At 47.2% G+C, this 17626-nt stretch overlaps 1 protein-coding gene across 2 annotated transcripts in view; it reads right to left on the bottom strand.

Annotated features, from left to right (window-relative positions):
- Positions 1-10500: 10500 nt before the first annotated feature.
- HPCAL1 (hippocalcin like 1) overlaps positions 10501-17626 on the bottom strand; it is a 66118-nt gene continuing 58992 nt past the window's right edge. For both annotated transcript variants that reach the window (XM_074820055.1, XM_074820056.1), the window contains exons 3-5: positions 15860-16262; positions 14600-14705; positions 10501-11689 (exon numbers count right to left, since the gene is read on the bottom strand). In XM_074820055.1, coding sequence (XP_074676156.1) covers positions 11592-11689; positions 14600-14705; positions 15860-16237 — 582 coding nt within the window. In that variant the 5' untranslated portion in view covers positions 16238-16262 and the 3' untranslated portion in view covers positions 10501-11591. The remainder of the gene's footprint in view (positions 11690-14599; positions 14706-15859; positions 16263-17626) is intronic.

The raw sequence follows: 17626 nt of genomic DNA, 5'->3' as shown, positions 1-17626 counted from the left end.
CAGACATGACAGGGGATGCCTGTGGGCTCCAACTCATTGTCAATCACTAATTAGTCATCCAAGACATCTGTCCAGCCTGGTAAGGCTGTGCTCAATTCTCTGAAGTACTAAAATCATCTTAATCCGCTTGGGTAGAGCTAGTGATGTGCCTTTGAGCTTTGCTTCCAGAGGCAATTCCACCATGTCATCCCCTGCATCTGGGTCTCAACACCTCCCAACATCACTATTTTTTACATTAAAAATTAATTTCCCCCTATTTTTAAGGAAAAGGCATGACCTGGAAGCAAGCTGGAAGGTAAATCTCACCACTGTTCAATGACACAGGTGGTTATGTACCAGCAGTGGGGCACAGGCTCCTGTACCCTCCTGGGCTCATTTCCAGCTACCTTTTGATTTAGCACTGAAACTTCTGAGTTTTAGAGGGTGCTGGGCAATCCAGAAAAATGTACCCCCTGTGGCTGTCAGCTTCTGGTGCAGGTGAAGGCAGGATGTGGGCAGGGACCACCACAATCCCCTGGTAGCCTCCCAGGTGCCCCCTATGGCACTCAGAAAGCATTTTTCTGTATCGGTGCTGTGCACAACACAGGGATGTGCCCTTTTTTCCTCTTTGTGCCCTTTTCCTTCATACACCTACAGCAGAGGAACCAATTGATCCAAGGTTGGCAGTCCCTTCTCAAAAACCCTTTAGAAATTAAACCCATTTCCTAGAAGCACCTTCCTCTCATTTAAGGTGCTAATTTGTCCTTATTGCAATAAGATGTGGAAATGACTGGTGTTTGAAAGGTGATTTAAATCACATTACTGAGGAGGGAATCAATTAGAAGTCTTGCTTTGGAAAAAGCCCCTAAGAGAGGGCTGTGCAGTTGATGGAGGTGAAGACTTTGAAATGACTGGTGCTCCAGGACAGAGGTGGGAATTGCTCATCCCAGGGGAGAACAAGGCAAACCCAGAGGCAGGACATTTATCTTCATCCTTAGGAAAGTGTTTGTAAGTAGTATAAAGTAATGCAGCAAGGAACCATGCTGCCCGTGCCATCAGCTCCATGCTGGTGGCAGGTGGACACTTCAAGAAAGTCCCCTTGTTTAGTGGGTGTAAATCCTACATGGCTGATCTACCATCGCATCCACAGGCAACATTTCAGGCTCAGCCTCCCACTGCTGGTCCCCTCCTCTTCCTCCTGCCCACTTGCCCTTCCCTAGTTTCTAAATGCTGTTGCTGAATTTTGTGCTTGGTTAAAGAAAGCTTATGGGAAGACCCTGAGTAAAGAGACACCATCTGGCATTACCAGTCACTGCACTGCACCCTGTATTTACATGCCTTGGCAGCTTTGTCCAGGATGGGATATTCTCTGTCCCTGTCCCCACACACCTCCCTGGCACAGATGGCCATGCTGCAAGCATGCTCCTGCTGCTTCCTCCCTGCCAGAGCCTGCCTGTGTGCACCATGCTGGACATGCATGGTGGCAATTTGAAAATAAATGCCCAGTATAGCTGTGCACACACACACACACACACACACACACAGACTAGGTGATATGACTCAGCAGCACATTCAGGTACATGGAGCTGCTGCCCCCCTGGCTTCCCATTGACAAGCACCTGGCCACAGCCAGTAAGGTGTGGTGTAAACCCAAACTGTACCATGAACCAGCAGCTCCCAGGAGGGTGGCTTGTCTTCTCCTCCTGCCAAAGTCCCTTCTCCTCTCCCTGGATAGCGTGAGAAATGCTCCCCTCCCACATTAAACCTGCCCAAGCCCCTGACATGGAGAAGCCTGAGCTGATGCTGACCTTGGTTGGCCTCTAAGACAGAAGAGATGCTGATTCCCAAACTGCCAAGGAAATAGCTGGGAGACTGCTAGCTGATATGTGCCAAAATTACACCAGCTAAGGACCTAACGAGTTACATGTGAGGAGCTGATGAGCCTGTCAGTGCAGCTTCCAGTGCCCGAGGGCACTTGGGACAGGGGTTCTTTCATATGGCTGGATGCAGACAGTAGCTCTGGGAAAATATATTTTATAACATCATGGCCAAGCTTCCTTGGCTGTTGTCAGAACATGTTGGGGTTTTTTGCTGCTGAATCCTGAAGTTGTTTGGGAAAGTCCAACTGGGTCTGCTAGGCCTCTTCTTCCTCCAGACTTGGGACAGGTCTCTCTGCTCCATTTCCCTGGCTACCCAGTCCAGGTGAGATCTGGTGACCATGTATTCAAGTAGCATCTGTGCCTGGCATGCCAGTCCAGCAAGGAATCTGCATTGAGCTCATTACCTGCTGAGGTCCATGACCATTTCTTGTTTCCCTGGGCCACTGGCACACCCAATTGCAGGGGGCTTCATGTCCAGGCAATGAGGAAACAGCCCCTCATGTGACCTCCACAGTGGCTGAGGGGCAGGGAAGAACTGCTCTTCATCCCATGCAGAACAACTACTTTCCTTGTCTTGCTTATTACAGCAGCCAGTGTACCACTTCCCTCTAAGGCTCATCCTTGCCTGAAGCCAGCATGGAGCAGAGGAAAGGCATCCATCCCAAAGGTGAGCTCTGGCCCAGCAGCATGGCTTACCCTCCCACTCCACTTAGTCACTGTCTGTAGTATCACAAGTCCTTCTCAATTCCTTTATCCCCCAGCCTGTATTGATACTGGGGGTTGCCCTGACACACCTGCAGGACCTTGCACATTGTGGTGCAGAACCTCATGAGGTTCACATGGGCCCACTTCTCGAGCTTGTCCAGGTCCCTCTGGATGGCATCCTGTCCCTCAGACGTGTCAACTGCACCATTCAGCTTGGTGTCATCTGCAAACTTGCTGAAGGTGCACTTGATCCCACTGTCTGTGTCAGCTCCTGTGCCCATGCTCACGCTTTCACCCCTGGTGACAGCAGCTCTTCAGCCACACCGTGGCGAAGCACATTAGCAAGTGCACATAGATTAGAAGAGGTGATCTTGTACAGAAAAGGTTTCCAAGAGATGTGGCAGTTCATGCCACTCAAAATGGTGATTGCTGATGATTGGATAATTCTGAAATTGCCACATGGTCTACAGGAAACCCAGGAGCAGATGATCTTCCTGGCAAGACATGTGGCTGTCACTGGTGCCTCCTGCTTGCAGGCAGGTTCAGCTGCGAGGAGGCTTGCTGAGATTTGTGGCACACCCAAACCAAGCAAGCATGGGCTGGTGGGGGAATTACCATCAATTGGTGCTGGCTCAAGCGTGAAAAGGAAGTTTAAGAACACAAGCCAAATAAGAGCACTGAAACTTGTAGCCAGGTGGAAGCAGCATACAAAGGCAGCTGGCACAGAAGAAACTAAAACCAGAAAAATGGTGTTGAAAACGCAAGAAACAGCACAAACCTTGGTGGCTAGTGGAGGAATGGTCTAACATGAGCTTTGAAAATCAGCTACCAGAACATGGAAATTCATTATAATTGTCTTTAACAGTTCCCTTCATCCCTTTCCCTGTATTCTGGGTGGTGTCAAAACCTCCCAAAAATGCAGGGCAGTGCAAAGCACAATTGCCCTGAGAGTAACTGCTAGATGATTACTGTAACAGAACAGAGAAATAGAAGGCTTTGGTCCCCTCTGTTGCCACCTCCCCAGACCATCCCACACACGGTCACACACATGTTGCCTGGCATGGACTTTTTGGCCCATTCAAGCATCCTGCCCAGCATGGGTGCTGTGAACTGCACACAGAAGGTTAACGGGGGCTGCAAAGCCATCCAAAATGAAAAGTGAGGTCTTCAAGCAAGTTGCCTTGCTTTGAGAGGAGAAAATATTTAAACTCCTGGCTCCTTTTTGAGTGTTGCCATAGCAACTGAGGTGGCCCTGGCCTCTGCTGCCTGGAGACCATCACCTGGGTACCATGCTGTGGGCACAGAAGAGGCCACATGGAGGTGCAGCCAGTGTGGCAAGCATCCCCCCCTTCACAGGCATTATGGGAAAGCATTACACTCACGGGGGAAAAAAAAAACAAAAAACAACCATTTTTTTCTGTTCTTTACCTAGTTTCCAGCAGTGCTGGCTGAGCAGACCTGGAGTTGATGAATTAAATTGATTGAGCAGTCCTGCAGATTTCACCAACGTGGCCCATGATGGCTTGGTCCAGCAGACTTCTGGATCCTCATGGGAGAGCTGGGGCCCCACAGGGGCCAGCCCTGGAAGACCTGCTATACCGGACAGCTGTCACTGGGTCCCACGGGGGACAGCGGGCTGGTGGTGGCATGCCTGAAGGGCAGCTGATAGCACCGTTAGCTCAGTGAGACGTGGCTATGAAATCTCCTGACAAGTATCTCAGAAGGGTTCAACAGCTGTTTTTAAGCTAGCTTAAGCCACTCCTGCTTAAAAACTAAGTTCTTATGTACAGTTATCTTTAGCCCATAGGACTCCCCAGGTGGGGCATGGTGGTGGCTACCAAAGCCAGTTTCCCCAAAAACTACGTTTCCCCAGCATGGCCAGGGTGCCTGGCAGCAGCAGCTCGCTGGGCGCAAAAGTTGGTGAGACGGAGGATGACACAGTGTGGGGCAAACCCTGGCACCTGCAACTCATTTCTGGAGCATCAGTACTGTCCCCAGCATGCGTGCAGCCTTGCTTCTTGGTGTCACCATATGCATGCGGTGCTGCTACCTGTGTCCTTCAGCAGGCATCAAACCTGCTTGTTACAAGCCCCTCAAGTATTAATAATTCAGAAGGAATTATTAAGCACAGGAATAACCACAGCTGTGCAACACTAACATCTAAATTAGCTGACTTTATTTTCTTTTCTCCGAGGAAAGTGTGTGCAGTGTTTGTGTTTTGTTCCTGGCTATTAGTGGCATATTCAGGCACAGTCGTTGCGCTCACCTTTCCCCAAGGAACCAGCTGCCAGTATTACGCCTGCTGCCCACAGCACCCGCTCAGCAGTAGAATCAATGATTGGCTGTGAAAAGGGTCCAGGAAAGTATTGAAAAAAGAATAAAGAGGAAAACCACACAGCTTCAGCAGCAACCTGGCTCTCGGCTGAGAGGTCCAGCCATCACCGCAGCCCCAGGAGCAGGACGTTTGCCCCCACCTGCTGGGTCTGGCAGAAGGAGGAAGGGTCTCTTCTCCCACCACTGCTTTGCCACTGCACCTTTGCAATAAGGGTGGTGGGGAAGCGGTGGTCCCGCATGGATCCCTCTCGGGGAGCTGGAGGCAGGCAGCCTGCTGCTCCTGCTGGCTGCAGCAAGCAGCGACTCCCGGCATCCCCAGGAGGACAATGCTCCTCAGCTCCATGCTGTGATGCTCAGCACATAGCCTTTCCCTTGGCTGCTCCCAAAACACTTTTAAAAACACTCACGAAGACATTTTGCCCCTGGAGAAACATCCCAAATGGAAGATGAATCCCAGCTTCTGGCACAGGATTATCTATACCAGTTCTGTGTTTCTCCATAAGATGGGACGGGCCAGTAGCCTAATTATATGGGTTAGCTGGCACTCTTCTCTGAGTCTGGGCACCTCAGCATTTCTCCAAACAACCCTGTGATTTCTCTTACTGGATTCTTCTCCAGCTTTATTCACACATTTGTTTTAAGACCTTGGTGAGGAGCACCCCAGCCCTTCTCTGCAGACCCCCACCACGAGCTCCTATGGCCACAGTGCAGTGAGCGTGGGATGTCTGTAGTCACCACCACAGTGAAGATGCAGGAGAAAAGTTCTCAGAAGCAACATAGGGTCCCGCAGTGGTGGAAAGGACCAAACCCTGGGGAGGCTGCCTGCCAGATACCTCCTTTGGACTTGACCACTGAGGTGTGCTCAGCACAGCACTGGCTACAACCCAAACCCCACGTGGTAGGAAGAGTGTGTTTCTTCTTGTACGTACCCATGCTGGAAACACCAGCTAGACATGGCAGTTCGCATTTTCCTTCTGTGCAAACAAGTCAAGGAATGCATCAGAGGTGCTTTAGTATGTAGAAGAAATACATTGCTGTTCTTGCCCGTGAGGACAGGCTGAACCGTGCATGGCCACAGGGCCGGGACTCTAGACTCACAGAACCACACAATCATTTAGGTTGGAAGAGACCTTTAAAATCACCAAGTCCACCTGTTAACCTAACACTGCCAAGTCTACCACTAAACCACGTCGCTAAGTGCCATGTCTACACGTCTTTTAAATACCTCCAGGGATGGTGACTCAACCACTTCCCTGAGCAGCCTGTTCCAATACCTGATAATGCTTTTGTTGTTTTTTCTAATATCCCATCTAAACCTCCTCTGGCTTGACTTGAGGCCATTTCCTCTCATCACTTGCTACTTGGGAAAAGAGACTAACACCCACCTCCCTACAATCTCCTTTCAGATAGTTGTAGAGAGCAATGTTTCTCCTTAGCCTCCTTTTCTCCAGACTTTTCTGGAGAAAGTCTGGATTCAACACTGGCTGAATCTTAACCCACATTGGGCTTTCGGGATATTACTTTCTTCACTTTGAAAAAGTTATTTCACTTTGCTGAAGAGCAAAATGCAAATAGCAACTGGAAAGATGCCTGTGTCCCAACCTGGGAAAGACAATTCAAGTTTTCACCATGAGTGACTTTGACAGGATGGGACTCTTAGGCAGCACCTGTCCCCACTCCTGCTCTCTTCTGCAGTGCAACCCCATCCCCATCGCCAGGGAAGAGCAGGCATAGCCAGCATCACCGGGGAGAAACAAGCTCCCTTGCTTACACCTCATTACCTGCAGAATGGCCTGGGTGACAGGAGCAGGAATGCAGAGGCAAACTTCATCCAGGATGTAATTTATCATATTTGCTATAATATATCTGGGACCAGCTTGGACTTGTGTGCCCTGTCTTCTGCACCAAGTTCCATATTGCTGCATGTCAGATGCAGTTAAGGCAAAGGAAGCTACCAAGATCCTAGGCAAAAGAGTGCAAGTAAAAAAATGCTGGGGTAGGGACTCAGGAGCACAGCTGTGAAATGGCAGTGCCCAGAGTTTTAGTGATGCAGATCCTGGTGCCAGGTACGGGGTAGAGAAGACACCAAAGATGTACTGAGAGCTGTAAGCCCTATAGGCAGGGAGGGTTTGGGGGAGCTGAGGATGACCCAGCATGCACCAAATACCAAAGTGTGGGAATGTGCATGGAGAGAAGCAAGGAGGGGACCTTGTTCTCAACTTCAGGTGAGAGATGATTCCTTCTAGTGACAGCCCAACCAGTACAGGTTTTATTCGGGATAAATTGCTCCTCCATCAGGAAGAGCCAGCCTGCTGCAAGCCTGTTAAAATAACCTGCACAACTAGTGGTGATGGGCTTAGCCCTGTGTCTCTGAAGACACCAGGCAACCACTGCGACAGCTCCTCGCCTCCTTCTTCTGTGTGACATGGCCATCAGCCTGGAAATAACCCGACCCTCTGGTGATGCACTGGTTGCCTTTTAACCACAGTGACCATGTTCAGAAGCATGTCGGGGTCCAAACCATCACACTTGGTACAGGTAGGCAACAGGTAAGGTCTGCTTGCAAGCACACTGCTCCCAGTGATGCAGGCACATCTCCAAAGCTTCTACACTGAGAGATACTCTGCTCTCCTCCCCCCTTTTCCTTCTTTTCAGTGAAGCATCTCTCATCCCAAAAGAGGTAACAGCAATTATCAGGTTCATCAGCAATATATCTGCTATCACACAGCTCGAGGATCTCAAAATGCCAGTCTGCCCACTGGACCATTAAAGTTGATGGCTGTTCCTAACCTTTAAATATGAATAGATGGTGCCCTGCATAATGGATCAGGGACTATCCATGGAGACCATCTGCCTGGTGGCTGCAGAAATGCTCACGTTGTTCTTCGCATAAGTTTATTACTGAGAGGCTAATGCTAAAATTACGTTGCAAAGGGCTTTATTTAAAAACAAAGGGCCAATGCAAACCTGGTGACAGAGAAACACAAAACCAAATCCAAACACCTCCACCACCCAGGCTGGAGTTAGGCTGAAACCAGACAGGCATTAACTTAATTTGAAAGGCAATGACATAATTCTGAATTAGCTTAACAGGACCTGCAATTCATACAGAAAAGCCTGAATTTATGTAGTAATTAGCCAGAGCTTTCAGAGTGCTAAATATCTCTGTGGTGAGAAAATAATTACATAGCTTATTAAAGCGAGGTAAAAATGGACCCACTGATGGGGGTTTTTTGTGCTAAACTCCACTTTCACTATGTTAGACTCAGTATTTTATTGAACATACACTTCACCAAAACACCAAAAATCACTTAACAAGTTGAAGTTTTCTATTAATCACTTGGACATCATTTCACAAGTGATTAACCTCCCTACACACCAGTCCCTCCCCAAAAGACACCTCCAGAGCCCAGTGAGCAGTAAAGCTCTGTGAGCTTTTCATTGATTTCTCCATTGGTTTTGAACTCTGCCTGGATCAACTCTCAAATGACACACCCTGAAGGACAGGCCTGGAAATTGCTCTCTCCTCCTAGTCCTCGTTACCAGCCAGGGAAGCAGACACTTCCTCAGAGGAACTCTTCAAAGCACAGCCAAGATGTTCAAAGTTACCCAGTGACTGCAGATGCACAACTTCAGCCTCTGAAGCAGGTCTCATTTTCTTAAGAGAGCTGTTTGGCAGCAGCAGATAAAGCCCTTTTCAGTACTTAGCTGGCCTGTAATCAAAAGGTTCCCTGTATCAGAAGCCACCTTTGAAAAGCTCAGCCTGGTTGGGCTTCAGAGCATCTCCCCGGTCCCCCTAGGATGCTGTGCGTGACCACCTTTCCTGGGCATCTTCCTCATTTGCTTTTCAAAAGGCAAGCTGGGAGCGCCTTGCTTGCATATCTGTGCCAACCCCGGTCTGAAACGGAGCCAATCCACCCTGCCCTTAAAAGCTGGGAAAACAGTGGGGACAACCTTTAAAAAAAAAAAAAAAATCTAACCTGGGACTGGAAAGTTTAAAGAGGCAAAGAGAAAGGCAGAAGAAATTGGACCAAACCAAGCAGGACACAATCCCAGTGTCTGCACAGGGCTGTTCAGGGGCTTGTCAGCCCACAGCAGGCAGCAAACTCCATCATGGATACCCTGGCACATTTCAGAGCAAAAATTATAAAGTCAAAGAAATGGGAATTTTTTGACCACTAAAATTCAGACGCTTCCATTTTGTTTCTGCAAAAACAAGGTTAAAAAGAGCTTTTGTAGGGAGATATTTTTTCTTTTCAAATGAGAAGAGTTTGGGCTTTGCTAAACAGCTACTTAAACCTGCTATTCACTACAGACAGAAGTGGAAACCAGAAGGGGAGAAATGTCAGGAAAAGGTGAAAGAGGTGACAGAAGTCCCACTGGCAAGAGCAGATGAACGATGACAGAAGAACTGCTGCATTTATGAATGTTACATCAAAACAGTTTTTACATCCTTGCTACCTAAGAAAAGGATATTGTGCAATGCTTGACTAAAAATATGCCTGACTCATTCTAATATTGCACGGACAAGATTCAAATGCTGCGGTCCCTCTCAGAGGCACCATCCCACAGACAAGACAATAAAGCCCACAGTCGCTGATCTGCATCTAAACAACCGCTAGCTGTTAGTGTAAGAACATCTGCAGTATCTTTAACACCACAGCATCTTCTGGCAGCCAGCCAGCCAGCATGAACACAAATAGGCTGGAGACAGACTATAAGTAACCATAGAATTACTTTTTTTTTCCTCAGTAGTTTGCTTTTTTTGCTGGGCTCGCCCAGGGAAAGCGGTCCGGCTTCTGATTAACCTCCCTTTCAAGGTTGCACTCATCAGCAGGTGTTGAGGTTGAAAGGACTGTTGGTTCAATAGCTCAAATTTGAATTTCTAGAGAAAAAAATGAACACGCTTTTCTGCTTGGCAGCACTGACATGAGTCTGTACTGTAGACCAAGTCTGACCTAATAACACATTTCCATTTGGATATTATAACTATCTTTTTTTTTTAATATTAAAGTATTAACACCTAACCACTACTAGGACATTCTGCACAGCAAAAATCCTTTAATTACATGCTTAACATTAACCTTGGGCCAAATAATTTGTTGATACTTTATTCTAGAGAGAGCACAGGCTTAAGCAGCTACCTGCAGACCTGATGAACATGGGAAAAACTGCTTTCCACACTACCAGTGTCAAACATTATTCCAATAGCATGCACCTGGTACCTGACAGGATCAAGATACTTTTATTTTGTGAATCATGGTCACAACAGCCCAGTCAGCAGAGCTGGCAGCTTTCCTTTCATTGTCTTGAGCTGCTCCACATCCAGGAAGAACTGAGCTGTCATCTTCCTGAGGTCTTCACCAAGGAATTGCCTTCACCCAGCACCCAGCTGGGAGGGAGCAGGAACCCACAGGCACCCACAGGGACTAATACTGCTGCATTCACCCAGCCACAACAGCAGGCTCCCAAAAAAGGTACGTACTTACAAGGCAAAGTGTGTTGGACAAGATGGGGACATTTCAGGCAGGGAGCTAGCCTCGTCCTTCCCCAAACACGCGATGCTAGGAACTTGTTGCATGGGTTAGACCAAGACAGGCAGTGACAAGAAAAGTAGTCTTTTATTTCAATTAATATTTCTTGGCATTAGGCAGATATTAAATAACACTGGAATGCACAAGACTATTAACATATTGACAGCAAAAGGGAGGAGGTGTAGCCAAGTTGAGAACAGCAGTGCGAGTCACGTCACCTCGGGGCATTCAAAAGCCATTTAATGCAGCAACCACCAGAAAGTAGGACTCCACTGAGAAATACAAAATGAGGATGAACTCCTTTCAGATCCTTTGTTAATACAGTAATGTTGGAATGACTGACAGTAAAAATGAACAAATACTTGCATTCAGGAATTAAACAGAGTGAAATATCCACAAACTGCTAGTCATGCATTTCTTCTGGAACAGCAATTTGCTAATGCATAAATATCACAAAAAAACAATCTCCAAGATTTGAATAAATCACAGACGACTAGAAGAAACAAAGCTCGAATTCTATTTTATGCCTTAAATAGATGACCTAAATATTTAAAATTTTACTTCACCATATATATATAATTTATATATATATTAAAAGAAAGTAAAGACCATTAGATAAGTGCAAGCAATTTTCCTCAAAAAGAAAATTGGAACCATGCCCAGGAAAGCTGCTTTTTTTTTTTTTTGCTTTTTTTTTTTTTTTAACTTTCTACTCCATTCAGTCCACTTTTTTTTTTTTTTTACATAGTAATTTCTGAAGCAAAATAAATTATCTACCATCTGCTATGTTGGGTAAAAGTCCTACCTAGCATCTTCTCGGGAACTATTAGAACATCACCTTTCTTATGGACTAAGTGAAGTGGTATCTCACCAGCGATTTGAACTCTTTTGTAGCTGCATGTAAACATACCTTTCGATTAAAGTTTAAAATGTGTAGAGTGAATCATAACGTTACTGGAAAGCAGAAACGGAGCTGCCAAAGGAGAGCTGCACTGGTGTTAGTGAGGGGAGCGAGGGCTGGTTCGCTCGGACACACACACGCACAATCTGGCAATGGGATCTTATCCGCAAAGTGTGGAGGGATGGTTGAGAAGGCATCCGTTTGCGAGCAAAGCTTGAAGGACACAAGCCGAGATTCTCTGTGCACAGTCCACTTTAATCAGAATTGACTCGCGCTACTGGGGTCACACTGTAACAACCGCACAATGGAGGGATCGCTCTTGGCACCTTTGATGAACTCTTCCAGCGACAGTTTACCTGAAAGGGAGGAAAACCAAAATGGAAATAGTTTTTAAGAAGTCAGTTGTTGCCACCACTATTGCTGTAGCTTAAAAAAAAACCCCTCCTCACCAAAGCAACATATGTATATTTAATCTATCACAAAGGCATCGAAGGGAATTTAGTACAATGCACAGCAGCCAAATCCTACTCAAGCCCTTAAGCCCTGATACATTTTTCTTCTGCAAAACAATCTAGCATAGTAATTGTTATTTTTTCTTTAGAAAGACAGCACCAAATATAAAAGCATACCCAGACTATACAAATTACATGACACATGAACACAAGGTACAGTACCTGAACACGTGTACGCTTTGAAAATGATGCTTATATTACTACATTTTAAACATAAATATCCCAAATCTTGACACTTTGCCCCCTTGTCTGCTGTGATGTGTAGGGCTGAGCAGTGATGACTTCTCCTGTGCCTACAAGGTCAGTTTGGACAGGGCTCTGAGCAACCTCATCTAGTTGAAGATGTCCCTGCCCATGGCAGGGGGGTTGGACTGGATGACCTTTAAAGGTCCCTTCCAACCCAAACTATTCTACTATTCTGTGATTCTACAAGCCACTTGCTGTGCTCTGCTGGGTGTACAGGAACAGGACTGGTTTCATGGGGCAGCAAGAAAAGTCAGCCTTTGGGGAGCGACCTATTGCTACGTGTCACTCCTGAGCATTTCTGGTTTATACATCTTTGGTTTAGGCCAGAGGCACTGACTTGGGCGGACCCTGTGGGTCTGAAAAGGTGATCTCTGGAGGAGCGACCATGAGGAGCAACTGCCCCAGCATTCCCTGACTCCAACAGTCCCATGGCACAGCACGGTTCAGTACAGCAAGGATAAAAGATCCCATCTGGTCTCCCAGACCTCATCCTGGGGAGACCCAGCCTCCTGGCAGGTTTTCCTGAGCTCAGGACCAATCCCCTGCACAAATGCCATCAGGAACCTGTGAGCAGCCTCTGCCTTGCCTGCTACCACCAGTGCTCTCCTGCTCCAGCACTCTGAACCATGGCAGAAATAAGCTGTAGCAATATTAATGGAACAGTTTTCCCTATGAACCAGGGACAACAAAGCATTTGCTGTGTCCCTGACCCTGTGTCCGGTGATCTCCCATCTACCTTGTGCTCCCAGCATGACCCACTCCTACCCTCACACAACACCCCAGGGCCACCCTTACTCAACCCAAACTGCTTCACTTGAGACAGGCAGGACCCACACATGAACACCTGGCAGCTGCCTGCTGCGAATTTGGCCATGTGCCCCCAAGGTGAGGGAGGTACAAGCTCATCCAGCCGGTTTTTACCAGTCCGAGGATGCTCCCAGTCTGCCTTGGGCGACCAGTACCCAAATCGGGTCCAACAGGGAGCAACAAGTAAACTTTCCTCTTGAAGAAACTACAGAAGCTCAAAAACCTGTGGCATACTTCTGTCATAATTTCTGGCTTTTAAGCTAATGTTCCCAAACCAAGTGTTTTCTTAAGTGTTTTCTTCCGTCTGAGGATACTCATAACTACCAGGACATTTATTAGTTTTCCCCTCTCCTTGTAATACTTAAAAGCAAAGCACAAATCAAAATCTATTTGCAGTGTCCAAGAGTCAAATGGGGAATAAGAAACATTTCCAGCCACCAAGAGCACACATGCTTCCCGTGCGCAGACTTTATCGCTTGGCACTGCATGGCTTGCAGGGCTGGTATTTTACTGGAAATAAGATGACTTTATTTCAGCAACAAAGCACAACAGATGGAGGATGTATATAGCAGGTTCTGTGACCGCTACTCTGTCGCACATCTGCATGTGCTGTTATTTTCCACAGAACAAAAATACTTTAATCATGTTATTTTAGGGCCTTCCACATGTGAAGTCAGGGATGAAGTGCTAGTTTTGAAGAAGTCAAAGATAAAATACTCAAGGACTTCATCGAGGCCAGGAATTTGCCCCCGGGGCTGCAGCAGCAGATGCCAAAACACAGCCATAAAATTCTGTTAAATAAAAACCTTTCTATACATAAGATCATATTTTTCCAGGTCTCCATATCTTAGCGCTAGAACCAAATCTTTGCTCCTGCTGAGCACATCAGTAGGATACAGCTCCTCATTTTGACGTGAGCAGGTGCCACCTTGGCTGCTGCCGGGGTAATTCCCAGGGAAAGCTCCACCTCCACTGGAATGCAAGGAAACACGTTGGCAGGCTGATGGGCAGAGGAAATTGCTTATTTTCGCCTGTGTTTTCTGAGCCTAAGGAAATGAGCTAGCTCAGGTGGAGGGGTCATGACGGGTATGCTGTCAGATAATTTATCAAGTGGCTCCATAACTGGCTTGGGAGCTGTTACATCCCCCCGACGTGCACACTGCAACAGAGTGAACACTGCAGAACCCTGTGTGACCATGTGTATACATACACATGCCATAAACATGCACAGAAAATATTATGGACCCAGGGGAATTTTTGCCTTCAGGTATCCAAGCACATCCCCAGCCTGCATTATTGATGACAAGCCCAGAAGCACAACCCCTATCAAAGGCAACACAGGAGCAAAACTTTGTGCCTAGGTTGTGCTATACCCAGAGAAAATAGCCCAAAGACACTGGACTCAGGGGAGTTTCAGAGAAGCCTTTGCAGAAGGGGAATTACCCAAAAGACATCGAGGAAGGACCGCTCCCCTCCCATCCCTTTGTCCTTCCAGGAGGAAAAGTGCCCCGCTGCCTACTTACTCATCCTATTTGTTATGGCCCAGAGATGCCCACTGAGGCCAGGCACAGACCAGAGGCACTGGTGGAGACATCCCTGCTCTCTACCCGCCCCACAAATACCATCATCTGCTTCAACCAATGCTGGACTAGAAAACCTGTATTTCTAGAGCCTGTGAAGGGGTGCTGATGGAGATCCTACCATCGTTGTTTGTGTCCATCTGTCTGAAAATCTTGTCTGTTCGCTTCTCGGGAGTGGATTCATCTTCTGGCATTTTCATTACTGATGAAACCATTTTGTAGATTGCCTGAGTAATAATATAAAAAATAAAAACAGATATAGGAAAAACACAACCCAAACAATAAAGCATCAGGACTGAGAAAAAGAAATTTAAGCCTGTAGCAATAAAAAAAGGCAGCTGACCCTGGCAGGCAGCTGTGGGACTTTATAAACCAAAACAAATAGGAAATTCTGACTGCAGCATATTTTATTTTTCTTTCCTGTATTCATTCGCACTTCAAAAGGAGCTCCCGCATTGCTGGGTCAGTTTAACTGAAAGTCAGGATCTAGATTAATGTATGAGCAGGACTGAGCTAAAATACAGGAGGCACTGGTGTGTAATTCTCTTTTCTGCAGCTGGGCTAAGGCATTGCCTCTTCAGCTGGCTCTCAGCATACACTCAGTTACATGTATGCATGTGGGGTGTTGCATAGACTACAGGTGAATATGGAGGTATAGGAATAGGTGTTGTTTTTCTCTGTGGATGGGTAAGGAAATGCATTTTCAGACTTACAAGAATGTGAATAAAGACGAGACCTCTTTAGGACATCTGCAGTCCTGGCCCTCCTCCTAAATTATCCCTGCTCATCCACAAGGACCAACCGCCAGGACACTAGCTGGATGCATTATGTGCTTCCCAGTGCACTGTAGACACATCCCAGCTGCAGAGCAGATGGCAAGCAGCCCGCTGTCGAGGCTGAGCTCTGGCCAGCATGTGGGGCAAGGGCACAAGGGGCTCTGGCCCACATGACCCCCCAGTGCAGCCCACGGGCGACACTCCCCAGTCTTCAGGAGACAAAATCATACTACAGCCTTTCATTCGGAGCTCACACTGACTCAGATTTGAAGTTTCAAAGGATTAGTCTTGAGATTAATGAGCTCAATAAAATTGGCTTTTGAGGGTTTTTGATCCCACCAACGCCCCATTAAGAAATCTCCAGGGACAGCTGCAAGATTTTGGCTGCAGACCAGTCACACAGCGCCCTGTTCGTCTCTTGGTCTCTTTCCTCATTTACACCTCGCAGGCCCCACCACGGCCCCCAGTGTCGTTTTGGGGACCACAGGCTCAGGAGCTTCCCCGAGCAGGAGGGACCCAGCTCAGCACATCCCTCATCTCCAGTTCCAGCTGTCTCAGGGTGAAGAGGTTACAACAACATGAATAAAACAGAGACAACATCTCACCTGCACTATTTCTAGCATTTCCCCACGGCTGATGTACCCGTTGCCATCCAGGTCATACATACTAAACGCCCACTTCAGCTTCTGTTCCAGCTTGCCCCGAGAGGTGACGCTCAGGGCGATGATGAATTCCCTAAAGTCAATCGTCCCATCACCATTGGTGTCGAAGGTGCGGAAGACATGCTCCGCAAACTTCGATGCATCGCCATAGGGGAAAAAATTTGCGTATATTTTTTTGAACTCCTCCACAGTCAAATGGCCCGTTGGGCAATCTTTTAGGAAGCCCTTGTACCACTCCTGCAGCTCATGGTCTGTGAACTCAGTGTTCTCGCGCAGGTCCTGGAGCACCTCAGGGCGCAGCTTGCTGTTCTGCTTCCCCATCCTCTTCTGGGTCCGGGTTCAGCAGCTGCAAATCAAGAGAGCACCCGTCTGAGATCCAGCCCCACTTGGTGGAGAGGGCCAGGTGCAGGCAGAGCCTGGGAAATGTAGACCCTGCCCAGGGCAAGGGGAAAAGAGGAGAAAAAGGGTGCTATAAATCACTAGGAAAATATCTCATTTCATCTGGCCTCTTTTCCTCTCCTCTAGGTTTTCTCAGTTAGTAGTATGCCATGGAAGGACAAGGGAACACAGTCTGGGAGGGACTGTTAGAGCAGTATTAATCCTTATTATCATCAATACTTATTATTTGGGAAATAATAATCCTCATTATTTTACTTCTCTGCTACAATCCCACTCCTCTATCATATGGCTTGTAATGCCCAGGTCTGGATCCCAACTCTCGATCCACTCCAACAGGCTGATCTGTGCTGACTGAGTGGGAAGGGAGAGCAGTGGTGATGAAAAATCCATCTGTTCAAAAGTGAAAGTAAGCAGGGATGAAGTGAGGGGCAGGAAGGGCAGGTGGCTCTGTGCCAATCACATTCACATTGCCCAGATGGTCTTTGAAATCCCCTGGCTTATGCAGCATCTTCTCCCTTCTCCCATGACAGCAGCACTGGCACAAGGGACTTCATCCTTTCCAGCAGATCTCAACCCTCTGCCTCCCTGGACAAGCAGAGAAAAGGGCTTTTTAAAGCAAAATGTTTGGCAACGCAACTCCTTCCAGGTTTACTGGGGTTTATACTTTTATATAAGCTTATTCAGTAAGTTCAATATTCCCCAAAGTGGGCAAAAGGGCATTTCAACCTCAGGATTTTGTCAGCATTTCCGGAAGGGGCTGGGTTTGTTCCCTCCTTTGACAGTGCCCGTGATGTGCGGGTGACTGCTCAGGTGAGACTGCCCAGCAACAGGAAAGCTCCTTCAGCAAAATGAAAGATGGTCAATCTGCACTTAGAAAACAACAGGAAAAAAAAGATACCATGATGTATTTTTGGCTTTTGTCCCTCTCGGCCTTTCATAGCTTCCCAGCAATACCAAACCAAGCTGCCAAGCAAGAGGTTGAGCTGCACCTTCTTCCCCAGACTCAAGAAATTTAGTCACAAGCTTTGCACAAAGTCACATCCAAACCCCTGTGACTGATCCAGCATAAATGACATTTCTCTGCACAGCCTGTTATGTGTCCGTTAAGCTCACTCACAGCTGGTGCAGAAGGCAGGTTAGCAACAGGCCAGCCCTGCGTGGCTACTCAGAAACTTCAAGAGCTGAGCAACAAAGCGTGCAGAGATGGGGAAAAATATAACAAGGGCTAAGTAATTCCCAGAGAGTAAAAATCCCAGGCATGCATAAGAACCTTAAAAAAAATGTTAAAGGTCAGCAAAAAATAAGTTGCTC

This window comes from Strix aluco, chromosome 3 (genome assembly GCF_031877795.1).
Source record: "Strix aluco isolate bStrAlu1 chromosome 3, bStrAlu1.hap1, whole genome shotgun sequence".
NCBI classification, from domain to species: Eukaryota; Metazoa; Chordata; class Aves; order Strigiformes; family Strigidae; genus Strix; species Strix aluco.
Note: the sequence above shows the minus strand (reverse complement) of the source record. Positions and strands in the feature narration are given on the sequence as shown.